Source organism: Poecile atricapillus, chromosome 1, assembly GCF_030490865.1.
Source record: "Poecile atricapillus isolate bPoeAtr1 chromosome 1, bPoeAtr1.hap1, whole genome shotgun sequence".
In the NCBI taxonomy this organism is placed as follows: domain Eukaryota; kingdom Metazoa; phylum Chordata; class Aves; order Passeriformes; family Paridae; genus Poecile; species Poecile atricapillus.
Genome location: NC_081249.1, coordinates 33,206,074 through 33,222,468, shown reverse-complemented (window position 1 = coordinate 33,222,468; position 16,395 = coordinate 33,206,074). Strand labels below are relative to the sequence as shown.

General features: G+C 40.9%; 1 protein-coding gene across 15 annotated transcripts; it reads right to left on the bottom strand.

The window, feature by feature from the left end:
* Positions 1–533: 533 nt before the first annotated feature.
* On the bottom strand, positions 534–13,432 carry NIPA2 (NIPA magnesium transporter 2). Of its 15 annotated transcripts, none has more exons than XM_058830059.1 (9): positions 13,296–13,428; positions 12,411–12,471; positions 10,276–10,332; positions 6,418–6,478; positions 5,825–6,040; positions 4,016–4,072; positions 3,149–3,239; positions 2,453–2,613; positions 534–1,489 (listed from the first exon to the last, which is right to left on the bottom strand). In XM_058830059.1, the coding sequence occupies exons 5-9, from the start codon at positions 5,961–5,963 to the stop codon at positions 852–854; spliced, it is 1,086 nt and encodes a 361-aa protein (XP_058686042.1). In that variant the 5' UTR covers positions 5,964–6,040; positions 6,418–6,478; positions 10,276–10,332; positions 12,411–12,471; positions 13,296–13,428; the 3' UTR covers positions 534–851. The 15 variants fall into 15 exon arrangements, with proteins under 15 accessions (XP_058686042.1, XP_058686051.1, XP_058686023.1 ...); XM_058830068.1 differs by having other exon boundaries at positions 12,411–12,474; positions 13,296–13,417; XM_058830040.1 differs by lacking the exon at positions 13,296–13,428 and adding an exon at positions 13,008–13,224 and having other exon boundaries at positions 12,411–12,474.
* Between the last annotated feature and the right edge of the window lie 2,963 nt (positions 13,433–16,395).

Sequence of the window (16,395 nt, the reverse complement as noted above, 5' to 3'; positions counted from 1 at the left end):
CAGTGTTGCAGCCACTGCATGTGTTGCTGCAAACAAAATAGTAATTCTGTAGTTCAAGCTGTAACAGCAGGAGCACGGAACAGGTCTGCAGAGCCAGGGCAGCATGGTGCAGCACAGACAGAACCTGACCTCTGTTACAGAAGAGGGAGCAGCTTCTTTGTCTACTAGTAATGATTCACATCCTTCCTTCTGCATAAATTGTCGTGGCCAGGAGGTACTATCTCACCTATCCGTGCAGAGCACAGCTCCTGCCTTCCTGTTTCTGCCACCCAGTTACTCTGATTTGGTAGAGCTGGGGTTTTTTCATGCAAATCCAGCACGTTTTGCACACAGCTTTACCTAACCAGTATTTTTGAAGGATCAGTTGTGCTTATTTGTAGCCTTCCCTTTTCTCTTTTATAAACTAGGACAGGAGTAGTTGCTGCAGCTCCTGTTTCAATATGGTTACAGTCACTCCATGGTCAGTTGGGGCACAAGTACAAAGGATCCAGGTTCACTGCAACCTTTTTACCACCAATGCAGAAATAAAGCCATTTATTTTTGATAAAATTGTAATTAGTGCAATACATCTTAAAAACAGAAGAATGAAATGAAAGTATTTACACATAACTTAAGCAACAAAACCATTTGTGGTCTGAGGTCATTTTAGTACTTTTTAAAGTAAAAAAAAGGCAAATAAAAAACATTTCAGTGTTCTTTATCCAAACTAATTGAACTCAAAAATCAACGATTGTCTACACATACTGTTAAAAAGTACATGAATTTCCAGACAAGCTCAGACATTTCACAGCAGAAAAAAAAAATTCCAGGGTTACAGAATTGTTCTTTTCTTAAGTAACATGTAGATATTTTCAGAAGGCTGACAGGCTTCCATTTCTCCTGGCTGAGAGACTCTCACTGGATTGCATTTCACCTAGGCAGGCAGAACTTTCTTCATCATCATTAAAGCTGTCATATGCGCTCAGCAGAGTGCCATTTGCTGCTCTATCATCCTTCCGCAGAGAGAGGGGCAGGTTTGCTAGGGTGAAGTTAACATCTTTGAAGGCATGCAATAAAAAGATCCCCACAATAATAGTCAGGAAGCCGCTGAAGGTGCCGATAATGTCATCAGCCGCCATGTGTTGCCATTCCTTGAAAAGGATGGCAGAACAAGTTAAAACAGATGTTGTAAAGATTACGTAATATATTGGAGTCACTATTGAAGTGTTGAATATATCCAGAGCCCTGTTTAAATAGTTGATCTGCGTGCTCACACAGACAGTAAGGCTTAGCAGCAGAATCCAAGACAAGGGATGTTTCAGCACTGGTTTTCCTGCAAAAAGTTCCTTTATAGCGATGCCCAGACCTTTGACACAGGAGACTGATAAGGCTCCAATTACAGAGCAAATTGTTATGTATACGAGAATGTTGGTCTGTCCATGGCGAGGTCCCACCACACATATTAGAATTAAAGACACAATGACAACCAGCGTTGCGAAGACCACAAAACCTGTGGTGGGAGGGAAAAGAAAATCTTGTTATTTACAGACACTAATGGACACACTTGTTACTTATGGACTCTATTTATCAGCAGCACAGGTATTTATCTTACGGGTGCAAGGAAAACACTCATTAACAAGAGGACTGACTCAGCTTAAACAGAAGAGTTCGGGATGTTTTTCATTCTTCCTCCAACATCACAGTTTAGATGATTTTAGATTGAGCTAGCCAAAACAAAGGAGGTACCTCAGGCATACTGTATTCCCTTTACCAGTCTGTATTACCTTTGCCAGTTTGGCAAGACTACCACAGAAATAGATTGATAAACTGCCTTACACCCAGACTCACTGAGGTGTAGATGCCACCAGACACAGACCTGAGTCTGAACTGAGTCTTTTTTAGGAGATACTTTGGTAGATGGCTGTATTCATCAGCAGGTTTCCAATGATCAGGTCATTCCTTGAGAATAGATTTTTAATCTCTGTGCTGACTATTTCCTCATATTTAAGATGAAAATTGCCATTGTATAAGTAGTATTTTGCAGATGTGCATTTGTGAGTGCCTCTTCTACCACGTAGGCATAGCAGCTCATCTATAGGACTTCACTTCTCAGCAGACACCACAACACCTACCTTTTTATTTTAAGGACAGGTAAAAGTTGCGCTTAGAGATGACACACTTCAATCAAAATTTATGGAAGTTTTGTTTATCCACCTGTGCTGCTGCATTTGCTTAAACAGTCACTCAGTGGTTGCCATCAAGGCACTTTATTCAAGGCCAGACAAGTTCATTGGCATCATGCAAAGTTCCCTATGGAATCATGTTACAGAATTCAAATCTCTACTTCATTTGGACAACATGTCTACATGAAATAGACACAGGCCATCTTCCTGGAACTTGAAAACAGCAGTAATGAAACTATTAAATGAAGAAATGATGGGCTCTGTATATATCAAGCCGGCATTTTTCTTACCTGGATCACCTAGTTTGTGAGACATTTCATCCAAAGTTTCTACTTCTTCCTCTTGTGGAGCATGAATTACCATCACAGTTGATCCCAGTATACTTAACAAACATCCAATTTTTCCATGTAAATTAAGTTTTTCATTTAAAAAGAAGGATGACAGAATGGCACTGAGAAATAAAAAAGGCAGCAAGAAACATGGGATTAGTAATATTCATTTGCTCACCAAGTTACAGGTTGTTCTGACAGTACAAGTCACATGCATACACAATCTGCAGCTTAAAAATAGCTATTTTCTATCTTGAGATACTTGCCATGGACAGAACTACTGTTAATATTTGGCCTCTGCCCAGAACCCCTTTTCTATGCTGCCTGCCAAAAAAATGGTCTATCTAAGAACCTACAAAAATAATTTTAGAAAGACAAAAATCTTTCCTTAGGAATGAAAATACTGCTCTGCTGTGATCACCATGTTTTTGAAATGCAGAATAGCTTTTCAGAGATGGACATATAGATGCATTGCTAGAACCCTTTTATATCATAGCCACTAGGTATTTGGAGAAACTTAAAAGTTACTCCTGATGTTTATAAGCACTCTATTGTGAAGAACAAAGCCCATTTATTACAGCATAGTTCAGTGACATATTTCTAATGAAAGTTTTACTGTTCTCTCAAGTCTCACTGCTTTCTGTTAGTGTTTCTTACCTTACAAGAACACTGAGAGCTCCTAGAGGAGTCACTAACGTAGCTGGTGCAAAAGCATAGGCAGCAAAGTTCGCTACTTCTCCAGCTCCCACTGCAGAGGAACAGGAATTAAAACCCAGGAGTTAGGCTGTCTCATGCAACAAACCTCTGATCCAGGGGAAGTGTTCATGTGGACACAAACATGCAGCAAGAGAACAATGGAAAATTCTAATGATGGCATTCAGCTAACAGTACTAGCAGAACACACCCCTGCCTCTCTTCCCCACTATTAAATTTTAAAAGCTGGCTGTGGAACTACAAGAGGTATTAGAATGAATTCTACCAAATCAGAAGTTGCTTCATTTTAGTGTCTGTGCTGTAGCTTCCCAGCCTGCCAGCTTGACTCATGAAGTTCTGCATGGAGAAATTGGCAATAGCAGGATATATCACAGAACATACAGTAAGCTATAATTACCTGAATACAGCCAGTAAGGTGAGAGTTCAAGCAATGAAAAAAATTCAGAAAACAGGCATAATCCCAAAATATGCTTCCCTTTAAGAAATCCTATCTATCTAAGCACTTCTCTGCTAAGACAAAAACCAGAGTGCATATAGATAGCAAAGACATGCAAAACCAGTATCTGCCTAGTACTGCTGCACAAAGAAGGCAGTTACCTTAAAGGAAGAATTTCTGGTGTGAGAGAAGTTATATTAAAATCATTAGAACTGCATCCATCAAATCACCAGGTAACATTATCATGTATTGTAGAATCCCAGTCTCATTCCCTTTTTTGTAACCATGCTGCCATCTGTGGCATTGTTATTTATTAAAATTATATAATGCAGATTGTGTTTTTGACACTTACATGAATAATTTTTGATACTTACTTGAAAGAAGTCCAGCCCACCACAGCCATTCCTTAAGGTATGCATGACCACCTTGACCTAAAATTGAAAGAACATTGGCTATTCCACTAAAAACATTGACACCCTGTCACTAGTAACACTGCCATGACATAAAATCCTTTTTGCAACCCATGCTCTTGAAAACATGAGCAGCCTTTTGATACCTAGGCTCTGTAGGCAGAAGGGTTGAAATTAAAGCATCTTCAATTTCTGATGTGCCTGTGCCTCCTACAGCCTACTTTGATAACCAGCTATTTTATTTCTTTTGTATTAGAAATGGCACTGATGATATCTGCATTACCCTGAGAAACAGTTCTTTCAAAGCTCTGAAATTACATGAAAAGTTAAGTTGTGTCTCTTACTAAGACTGCTGCTCTGCAGAAATTGTGCATGGTTTATATCTGGTTTATTACATGTGCAAACATCACATTTTCTCATTCCAAGCCAGGGTGCATGAATTATGTATCTCAAGATCAACCATCTTTTAGAAGCAAAGATGACAGGTACTGAATAAAAATATTCAGAGTCAACCTTCTGAATCATCTGAGGATGCTGAAACTCTCCTATCTAAATCCTAATTGTCTTTCAATTTAAAACCATTACCCCTCATCCTGTCAATGCAGCACTGATTAAAAAACAAAACAAAACGAAACAATCTCCCTTTTTTATAAGCCCCCTTTAGGTATTGGAAGGTGCTATAAGGTGTCTCAAGACCCTTTTCTCCTCTAAGCTGAACAATCCCAACTCCATCAGCCTATCCTCAGAAGTGTTTTGTCCCTTTGACCATTCTCATGGCCCTTCTCTGGACTTGCTGCAACCGGTCCATGTCCTTCCCACACTGGGAATCCTGGAGCTGGAACAGCACTGGAGGTGGGGTCTCACCAGAGCACAGCAGAGGGGCAGAAGCCCCTCCCTTGCCCTGCTGGTCACACCTGATTTGGACAAGTTTGGCTTTCTGGGCTGTGACTGCACATTACTGGGTCATGTCCAGCCTCTCATCCACCAGCACCCCCAGGCCCTTCTGGGCAGGACTGCTCTTCATCTGTCCATCCCCAGTTTTGTGTTGATACCAGAGGTTGCCCTGATACAGGTGCAGCACCTTGCTCTGGTTCTTCTTGAGTCTCATAAGGTTTGCACAGACCCACTCCTCAAGCCCATCCAGGTTCCTCAGGATGCCACTTCCTTCACTCTAGAGCATCAACTGCCCCCCTCAGCTCGGTGTGATCCACAAACCCACTGCCAGCACACTCAGTCAACCCCACTGTCTGTATCACTGATGAGGATATTTAATAGCATTGCTTCCAGTATGAATGCTTGAGGCACAAAACTCATCACACTCAGTTACTACATTTAATTTTAATTTCCTAAAACAATCACATTTAGTTGCTACATATAATTTTTAGTTTTCTAAAACAATCTCCTGACACCCCAAAACGGTTAGCACTCTTAAATTCACTCATTCAGGAGCACAGATGTAGTTAACAGTGCTGCTTGCAAGTTCAATTTGCAAATGCAACTTAGACTTAACTGACATACAAAGGAATCCTTTGACAAGTGTCCCCAGAAGGCATTACATATGCATTAAATAGCATGTGTCACACAGAGTTAAGGGTGTCTGACACCAGAGAAAAAACACACCAGCTCTATGCTTTAGGTTTCATATATATGTAACAAAATCCCAAGAAAGAGAAAACAAGATGATTAGTTTAATGAACTAATGAACAGAAGTAATCTTCTGTTAAACAGGAAAATCTAAACATCAGCAATTCATTAAAAGATGTATGTATTTACCTGCCCTCATGGAGCCTTTCCTGGCTAACCGAAGGAGACCTTTCTTTTTCAGGATGAAACTTCCTCCAATGAAAATGCTGGAACTCATAGCCAACACCAGACCAATACAGAAGTCATACTTCCCACGAGTTTGGCTCATCTCGTAAACTACTGAACACTGTCACATTGATCAATAAGGAGCAGAACTTCTGTTACTCAACAAAATATGATGCAACACTGAAATATGAGTAAAATAAACACATTAGAATTATGGTAGGAATAGGTGCTGTATAGGAAAATCCTCAACAGCTCACGTGACTGGCTCTCCTGCAAGTGGCCTCTGCTAAGAGTGGGCAACAAAAAAAAAAAAAAAAAAAAAATAGGCAATCTGAAGCATGTGTAAGCTTGCACTAAGGATGAGTAACTAACCAGTCTGAACACAAAGAAGGAAGGGTTTCTGGCCCGGTGTATAAAAACTGAAACCCAAGCAAACAGAAATTCTTTGAGAAACTTTAGTGAAATTTTATAAATATGTCATTCATTTTTCTTTTTATTGAGTATGCAAATCTGTGGCACTCCATGTAACTGATGATGCTGATCAAAAAATTACTTACATTGAAATCAGTCTGTAATAGAGTTTGAGAACAGTCGCAGCATTTCTTCCATATAAACCCACTAGAAAAATGCAAGAGAATATTACAAGGATGTTTAATCATACAGCCATCTTCAGAATATAAACAAACCTCACATGCATGCACATGCAATTACTCTAACAGGAAAATCTGGCAAGAAATAAGGGCTATGTTAATTTATTTTACACAATTTTCCATACTTGTATGAAGCACCTTTCAATATTACTTTTCCCTGTACTTTTATGCTTTCATCTTTGATTAGTTTGCTATACCTCTAGGAAAACCTAATAGAGAGCTACTGGTAGGTTAGCATTAAAACCAAACACAGATCCTCTTACTTGCATCCAGTTAGGCTGTGAAAAAGTAGAGGACAACAATATGCACTAAACATAACACTGCTTCAAATGCTGCACAAGCCACAGTTCAAAATTCTCAAATCCATTTCCCTTAATCCTTGCACAGTAATTTTTAATATCTTATGCTGTTGGATAAACTAAGTAAATGACCTACAAGAGATTGCTTTCACTTTCTAGAAACTTTTAAAAAGAAACTAGATTCCTACATGATACGAAACCACCTATCAAACAAAACCAAGAAAGACAAATCATAAGTGCATGAGACCAAACCCAGCCACCTCACCAACTGTATAAAATATCATCCTGGTTTTGGATTCAAACAGGACTCTCAGTCCCTTGAAGAAGTTTTTAATGCAAGGAAAAGATTTTTGTGACTGTTTTCTCCACCATCTGTTCCAGCAGGTGTAACGCACTCTGTTCAGGTAATTGAGCTAAGAATGTTCTTCCAACTCCAGCTGGTGCAAAATGTGACAGTGGTATAGCAGCACCTGGGGGAGGTGCACCTGGGGAGGGGATGGTTTGGCTAAGCTTTATACTTCACTGGTTTTTTCAACAGTTGCTACTTTAGCTGTATTACTTATGGGATTATTTTTACTGGTGTAACTGTTTACTAAAAGACAATTCTCCATATTGGCAAAGCCACTTTTTTTATTTTCCTTTTCTTTTCTCCCTGGCTTGCATACCTTCACCTACACTGACAGAGGAAAAGAGCATCAGTTAGTCCCATCCTGACACCTTCCACCCACTGCATTCCAGAAACAAGGGAGAAGCACAGGCTGCTTTTCTTTGCAGCAGAGGAAGAATTTGATTGCAGAAGAATGAGAAAACCTGTGTGCTCACAGGTAATTTTACGAATTTAGACTTGAGAAGGATGCTACACTTCAGAACTAGTATTTCTACATTCTCCCATGTCCCAAATACACTGAAGTGTCCTGTCAACCACTTTGTTAACTTTGTAAATGACTCAAATCTCAACCACTTCAATCACATAAATTCAGATAAATTACTGCTAGCTCTTCCCATCAAGCTGATTTGTCCTCACAGACATAGCCAGTCCCATTATCTGCTTGGACTGGACTGTCTTATTTCCACCTAAGATTTATTCAGATGTCTACAGTTGCAGACAAATGTCACACAGTCATGGTGGACCCAGCTTCCCTCTGTATACAGCACAGATATATTTTGCATGTGTAGAACTGACACGTGCCAGGTCAAAGCAGTACCAAGCACTGGAAGTTTTACACTTTAGGAAATCAGGACTTTAATTCTAACTCTAAGACTTAATAAAAGAAGAACTAATGCATGCTCATAAATATAATCAAGAAAAATTATCTATGGGCATGAGAAAAAAATGCCAAGAAACGAGCAGTTTCTGGAATAAATAACGCCTCTCATGTTTCTGCCTTGGGACATGCCAAAGCTGTTGCATTCCAGCAGCCAGGGCCACTACTAGGTTATAAACAGAGAAAAGCCAGAAAATGTAGGAGCTAAATACAGCTGGCAGTCGTGCAGTTCTGCAAAGGTTCTCTAATCAAGTTCAAGCTGATTTTAACACATAGAACACTTCATCCACTCAAGACCAGCAGTGTCATGGAGGAGGAGTAGTAGTTTCCTGCTCTGATTTCAGAGAAGTAATGAAGGGCTGAGACTCTCCTATTCACAGAAGCTACATCTACCACGCCTCCAAGAGCCACTCATTAATGAACTGCCTGTGGATCTGTTGGTGTCATGAGTCATAACTCTCAGTATGCAACAGTGCAATGACACACTGCACAGGGAACTGGGTTTGAAGGTTATCATTCAGGGAGGGATGGAAAAACTCAGAATGTGGAAAAAAAACTGTGGGAGATAAACAAATTCAGATTAGCCACAAAGTTCTTTTGCTTATTTTCAAGCTGTAACCAAATGTATCACAAATGCTAGCAAGATACAGACTCTCTGGTCCAAAACACAGGGTAACACACTTCTTTGTCTCTTTGTTCAGAAGTTGTTTTCTCTCAAAAGCAGCACAAACACAGTGCTCAAAAATGTTACATTTATTGTAGCAAGTGAGCTCTCTAAATATTCAGAAACATTTAAAGTGGTGTAATGAGAAGAAGTAATATTTTACATTTAAAAGCAAATAAGCATAAGTAAGAATGTGGGAGTTACCAGCCAAAGAAAATTAGTATCACTTCCACAAGCTGTAGGTTGTATGGAAGCAATAATTAGAGCTGGGAAAGGCAGACACGGTACATTGTTCCAACTTTGCTTACTTGGCCACAAGCCTTCTAGAGTTCAGTAGACAGTCTTTGAAAGACTTACAAGAAAATTTAGTGTAAATATACATTAAATTATTTAAATTCAAGGATCTTTTCTAAAACCTGCTCTTATCAACTATGATCAGGATAATGCCATTGAGCAAAAAATGACTTTACCAAGCCATTTACTTCAACCCTTTGCCATGTTCTACATAATTCACTGCTGCTCCTCATTATAGATAATTCAGCCAAGCTTCTCCGATGAAATACGTGCAAAGGAAACTTCAGAAACATGACAGCTATGCTTTGATGCCATTAGGAACTCCCATTATTTAATCATCTTCACTTTCACTACCAAATCCCATTGCTGAAAAAAGATGCAAGTCCCTTTATCTTTGCATCCACATATCAGCATTACTCTGCAGGTTAGGTGCTTGGCACCTCCTGCTGTGCCACCCTCTGGGTCCTTTCCCAAAAGCTTTTTTCAAGTGCAATTTCCAAAGCTGCATACAGCACTTCAGCTTGAGTTATTATCACTTCTGCAATACAATGGTAGACTGTGTTTCTTTCTAAACACCAAAATAGGTGAGTATTTAGCCTTTTTTCTGCAGTCATCTAGTGTTGACTCATTTTCAACTTCTTTATTAGTATAACCTCCTGCATTTGTACAGCAAATTACTCCTGCCTGGGTGTAGTATCTTCCATTTACTCCAAAAAACATCTCTCTTTTTAGAAATGTTTGCTGAAAACATTCAACTAAGGTTACACACTGGCAATCCTTCCCTGTCCAATGTTATTAATTATTTCTTTGTCTTTTGAGCCAGATCAATAACATTAAACAGCCAAAGATTCAGACACTATGGAAGATTTTTAAACAAAAGCCTGCTTTGGCAAGACAGTAATACTCTAGGTACAGCCATTCTGCATCTTTTGAACTGTTCTGTGATATTATACTGTCAATTCTGCTTATTTACTTGAGCTCCATTAGAAGTTTTATGTTTCTAACATTGGAATTAAGCACCTACTTAATGCCCTTCTAGCCATAAGGCTTGTCATGGGAGAAAACGGGGTTGAATCAACAAGTTGCTCTGACAAATACACATTGACTATTATGTGTCATGTTCACTATTATGTGTTCCCTTGTTCCTTTCCACAAGCATAAAACTACATGAAACAAACATTCCCTAACAAAACAGAAATCCAAATGTTCGGTAATGAGCCTGTAGAAGGCTCATTATACATACCAATTTTGTTTCAAAATCCAGAGGAAACCACTTCTTAAGTATTTAGAAGTTAGGTTTCTAAAAGAGAAGTTAAAAATAACATTAATTGGCATGTTGAGAATTTGGCAAAAAAATTATGCCCATTATTTCAAGCCGATTTTCATGCATGACACACAAGACTTTACAATGTCCATCTATGCTTTAAAAAGGAAGAGGATTTTTGTTTTAGAAACACTTGAATAACAAATCAGTGTGATTTTAGATTTGATCTTCCTTAGATACATCTTGCCTGACACTGTAGTTATTTAATCCCTTTGCTTTTCACTTCACAAATTGAAGAAACTAACCTGTGATCCAAGTTATTCTTTAGAAGTACAGCATTAAAGTTGAACAGAAATACTTTCCTAATTCTTTCAGTTTCATTCTGTAACTAAAGTGCTAAGGCACTTTTATTGCAAGATAACTAAGTTTTAATTATTGGTTTTGGTATGGTGAGTTTTCAGAGGATGTTTATATAGAATCACAGAATACGCTGAGTTGAAAGGAACCCACAAGGATCATCAAGTCTAGCTCCTGGCCCTGCACAGGACAGCCCCAAGAAACCTACCATGTGCCTCAACACATGTTTAAACTATGTCAGGCTGGTGCTGACACACCAGCACTGGGGAGCCTGTTCCAGTGCCAACCACCCTCTGAGTGAGGAACATTCTCCTAATAAACTTTCCCTGATAGAGCCTCAGGCCATTCCCTGGGTCCTGTCACTGGTCATCAGAGAGAAGAGATCAGTGCCTGCCCCTCCTCGTCCCCTCATCAGGAAGCTGTAGACTGCGATGAGGTCTCCCCTCAGTCTCTTCTTCAGGCTGAACAGACCAACTGCTGCTCCTCATATGGCTTCCCCTCTGCCCCTTCACCACCTTGGCAGCCCCCCTTTGGATACATAGAACGCTGGGGCAGTGGGGAGTATGAACACAGAAATATTTGTAGTAAGATTACTAAAACCCTCCAAATATACCTAATTATTAAAACCAAGCCTTCCTTGCTCATGTTCCATCCACTCACAAACATCTATTTTAAATGCTGGTATAGAGAAAATGTTGAAGGACAGACACAACAGAGTGTTAGGATAAAAGAGCTCAAACCTTTAAAAGGCACGTGCACCTTTAAAAGGCCAAGATGGATGCACACAGTACTTACAGAGTCTGTATACACTGTTCAGGAAATAATACATTCAGTTTTGTACTGCGCATTTTCCCCAATACAGGACACAGTTTTCCAGCTCTTGCCCAAACTTATAATTATTTACATACTACACATAGGCAATTTAAAATCATATTTATATTATATATATGCATATACATAGTGTTAGAGGCACTATCAAGTGCTCAGAAAGCAAAACATACCTTAACTATCCTAAAGTTGTCTATTTTAAAAGGTTTAGATAAACTATGGGGAAAATTAATTATTTACAGCAGATTTCTATTTATAAAGCAAAAGCAACAGCATTCCATTTTATGAGCTTAGGAAGAAACAAAAAAGTGCCACATTAAAAACCTATTCTTTCCATGAGCTACTTTTATTTATACTAAGTCATTAAAAAATGACCTTTAATTAAAGCACTTTCACATAAAGCTAAAAAGTACCTTCAGTAAAACAGTGTTATTCATTAACTGAATACAACCTACAGACAGTGCTTTCTGACACTGCATTGACTGTTTTCATGGAAAGCTATCAAAATAGACTCAAGATAAGACTTGCCTCATCTTTGCTGTACCTGGCACATGAATTCCACTCTTGTGGAAGGAATACCAGCACAGGGTCACTGAAGTTCCCCCTTTGGTACTTAATATGGGCAGTTTCAAAAGTAAGAAAATTCAGGAAGTTAAAGTCTTAGATTGGACTAGTCATTAGTCACGGCTACTCCTTTGACACGACTCAACCTGTTATAACCTGCCTTCTTGTCGCCAGGATTTCATCATGAGAATGAGGCACTTTAACAAAAGCAGAATTAGTGTGACACTGAATTCTAAATACAATGATGCCAATGAAACCTTATGGAATAATTTTATCGACAAAGCTGTTACCTTCCAGGGAGAAAAACCCTAACTGTATACAATGAGGCACATCAAAGGCATTAAGACAGAACCACAATGACTTACATTTATCGTGTTTTCAGGACAAACAGTGTTAAAGACATCATAGTGTAATAGAGAAAGTTGACTGCTTGAAAAAGATTGGGGAAAAAACAGAGATGAAGGAGTTAGATCCAGGCAACAACTTCATAGTGTATGAATGAAGAAAATCTTCACTCTGAATTACAGAATCAACTAGGCTGGAAAACACATGTGAGATGGAGTCACCTATGACCCAACCACCACCATGTCAACAGACCTTGGCCCTGAGTGCCAGGTTCTGAGGACAGTGACCCCACCTGGTACCTCCCTGGTCAGCCCATTCCAACATCTCATCACCCTGTCCATGAAAAAATTCATTCCAATGTCCAACCTAAACCTCCCCTAGTCAGCTTAAGACTACAATGAACTACGATGCAAAGCTACGATTACTTCTTCCACGTAAAAATGATGCACCAGGGCTCTGAAGTTCTGCTGAAGGTGCTCTGGAACCAGGCTGCACAAGCCTCAACCTGGGATAATTCAATCCTGGATCAAACCGAAAACGAACCGGTTTAGTTCCCTGGTTAACCACACGCACACGCCAATACAGGGCACAGCTGCTCTAGACCCAGCACTCTGTACCTGGATACCTCTGCGCGGTCAGAGAACCCCGCAAACAGCCCGATTTAGAGCTTTTAATCTCGGCCTTCTCAGACCAAACCACAAGTTTCCCACTACGGAGACACCACCTTCGGGCTCGTACAGGCAAACCCAAGGCCCGGAGCCCCGCGCCCTCCGGCCCGCTCGCTCCTCACCCGCAGCGCCCGGCCCCGAGGGCCTTGCGCCGAGCGCTCCGCGGGGAAGGAGCCCCGCCTCCCCCCGCCCCTCAGGGGCCGGCCAGGCCCCCTCCCCGCCTCTCCCCGCCCTTACCTGCGGTCACGGCCCCTCTCACAACCCGGCCGGGAGCAGCGAGCCGAGAAGAGACGGGGGCGGGGGAGGCCGGAGCGGGCGGCGGGAGAGGCCGGTGCCCGTCCGCTCCAGCGCCATGAGGGAACGGAACGGAACGGAACGGGACGGGACGGGAGGCGGAGGCAGCGGCAGCGCAAGGCGAGGCGGTGTCCCGGGCCCGTCCGCCCCCTCCGCTCCGCGGTTCCGGCAGCAGCCGCCGGAAGGGGCGCGGCCCGGCCCGGAGCCCCGCCCGCCGCGGGTCACATTCCCCTTCCCTCAGCCGCCTTCCCCCGGGCCGGCCGCCGGCTCCCGGCACAGCCGCGGCTCTCGCTGTGGCCGCCCTGCAGCCCGGGTAAGTCATTCCCCCGAGCCGCCCCGGGCGGGAACGCTGGCAGCATCCGCGCTGCCCTGGTTTCATACTCCTCCCAGAAAATCGCAGAATCACAGAATGGTTTGGGTCGGAAGGGGACCTTGAAGATCATCCAGTTTCAACCCCCCCGGCCGTGTACAGGCACACCTCCGACTAGACCCGCTCGCTCAAAGATGCGGCCTGTCCTTGACCACTTCCAGGGATGAGACATCCACAACTTCTCTGGACAGCCTGTTTCAGCTCCTTCTCACCCTCACAGTATGGAATTTTTCCTAATATCTAATCTAAAACATACCATCTGTCACTTTGACACCATTTCCCTGCCCCGTCGCCATGTAAATAATCTTGCCCCATCTTTCCTGTAAGTTTCTTTCAGGTACTGGAAGGCTGCAATTGGGTCACCCCGAAGCCTTCTCTTTCGCAGGCTTAAATAAACACAAGCTGTTTGCCATAAGGGAGAGAGACATTTTACTGGGCCAGGTAAAGGGAATGGTTAATGATTTTATTTAATCTGGGTCACCCACTCTCAGCACGTGCTTTACCCAAACTGCTTTAATCTCATACAAAGTAAATGGATAAATACAGTTAGACAAATATTTGCCCTCGGCACACAGCAACGAGTCTTTGAAACAGTCATAACAAGTGTCAGGCTCAGAGGGTTCTTTGGTTTCTTCGGGACTATCTCTGAGTATGCTTTACACAGCTGCCTTGTCACATTAAGTATGAACAACCAACACTGCCAAAATACCCGTGGTAGCTCCACATACAAGATGCAGCTCTGCCTTTTTAAACTCAAGACAGTTTCGTCACATGCCTTAGTGACAGCCGTTCCTATTTTTTTAGTCTTCTCAGGATTTGTGGTGACAATATCCCAGTCTGCACAAGCAGCTGCTTCATTTTTGCTACACCTGGAAACAAAACCAATCTTGGCTTTCCCTTGCAGGATACCCATAACAAAGCCACTCCTCAACATGTTACTTTCTGTGTTGTATCTCATTAAAAATGGTCCTTCACTGTCACAAAAATTAAATTTCTACACCCCTCAAAGCACATGCATAAATGTTAGGCCTATTTTATTCTTTAAGGCAACATTCCATTCCCTGATATAAAACTAATCTAGCATTCTTGACATGAACTTTCCACTTACAAAATAGTGTTATATGTGTGTGTATATAAAATATACATGTGTATGTAAAATATGTGTATATATAAAAAAATACTTTAAGATAAAAAAGCTGCTAAGCAATTTACAGTCATTACCTAAGTAATTACATGTAGGACACTGGCTTTTCTGTGTTTTACCAAAAGATACCAAGTGAAATCTTTGAAAAAGTTAACAGCTGGTGAAAATGGTTTCTCAAATGGATTAAAAAATTAAAACCTATACCACCTAAACCATACAGTACAAATAGAAGCATCTAAGTACTGATTGCTAGGTTCAAAGTTTAAAGGAGCTAAAGAACTTCATGTGCTTGTGATCATGATAAATGCTGATAAAGTGTATGTGTACATATTCCTGAGCTAAGAGCAATGTCTGAAGCAAGTCAATTTAAGTCTTCCCTTTTTACTCTTGTCTCCCTCTGCTCTCCTCCCTTCAAAAACACCTCTGAACCAAGCTAAAACAATAATGAATAAATACCTGAAAATATTAACTGGACTCCTCTAAGTATTTTAGACACTTGTGGAACTTCAGTTATTCTGTTAATCCTCTCTCTTGTGTTTTTTCAGTTGCTAGTCCTGCTTAACATACATACATCTGCTCAAAGTACAAATTTAAGTGCTTTCAATTTGGCACACAATTTGGCAATTGTTTATTTCTAAGCCAAGGGTTGTGCTCAGTAACAGAAAATACTCAAACTATCTCAGAGAAATTTACAGCAAGCACAGTATTTCTGGCATGTTTGCTGAGTATTTGGCAGGAACTCCAAGCATGAGAATGGTGGTAACCTGCCTAATTTAACCCGTTCTCATAGGGCAATTCAGGTGCACAAACCATCCTTGTGCCCAATGAATTTCATGAGAGTGGTCAATGTAGGTTCTTTTGCATGGCTATGGACAGGATTTTTTAGGGCATCTACTATGTGTATAAACGTCTTGTAAAGTTAAAGGGGCAAAGGACAAAAACACGCCTGTACAACCTCAGGAAACTCTAACAGGGTTCCTGGTGACCATTTCCCTGCTGGTTTTGTGAAGACAGCTGAGCAGAACAAAGAAACCACATCTGTGAGTCCACTTGTACGACATCTACACTGTCACAAGGAACTTAAGGGACACTGCTTAAGACTTAAATTTGTAGAACAAACCTCACAAAAATCAACAGGAATTTTTTTTCTTTTGACACAATGAGATTTTTTTGTTTAATGCTCTTCCACTATGAACTACATTGCTGAGATAAATATATTAACTGTGGTGCTGAGATAAATATGCTTAGGATTGATTATGTCCCAGACTTTCAACAATATCAGTGGTGTAAATGGCACATTTGCCTTTACCACAGTGCTGCTGCCTTAGAGATGTAGCTCCTGAGATGTACAAGGATAGCTGAATTTTCTTGCTAACAACATACAGACTCCTTATCCTACCTACTTAAAAATCAGAGATGCTGCATGCAGAAGTGAAAGCCTTTCTTGGTCTATCTTGGTCTATCTTTGTACATTGCATGAATATCATCAATACCTTTAAAAACAAAATTGCAATAAAAAATCCATACCC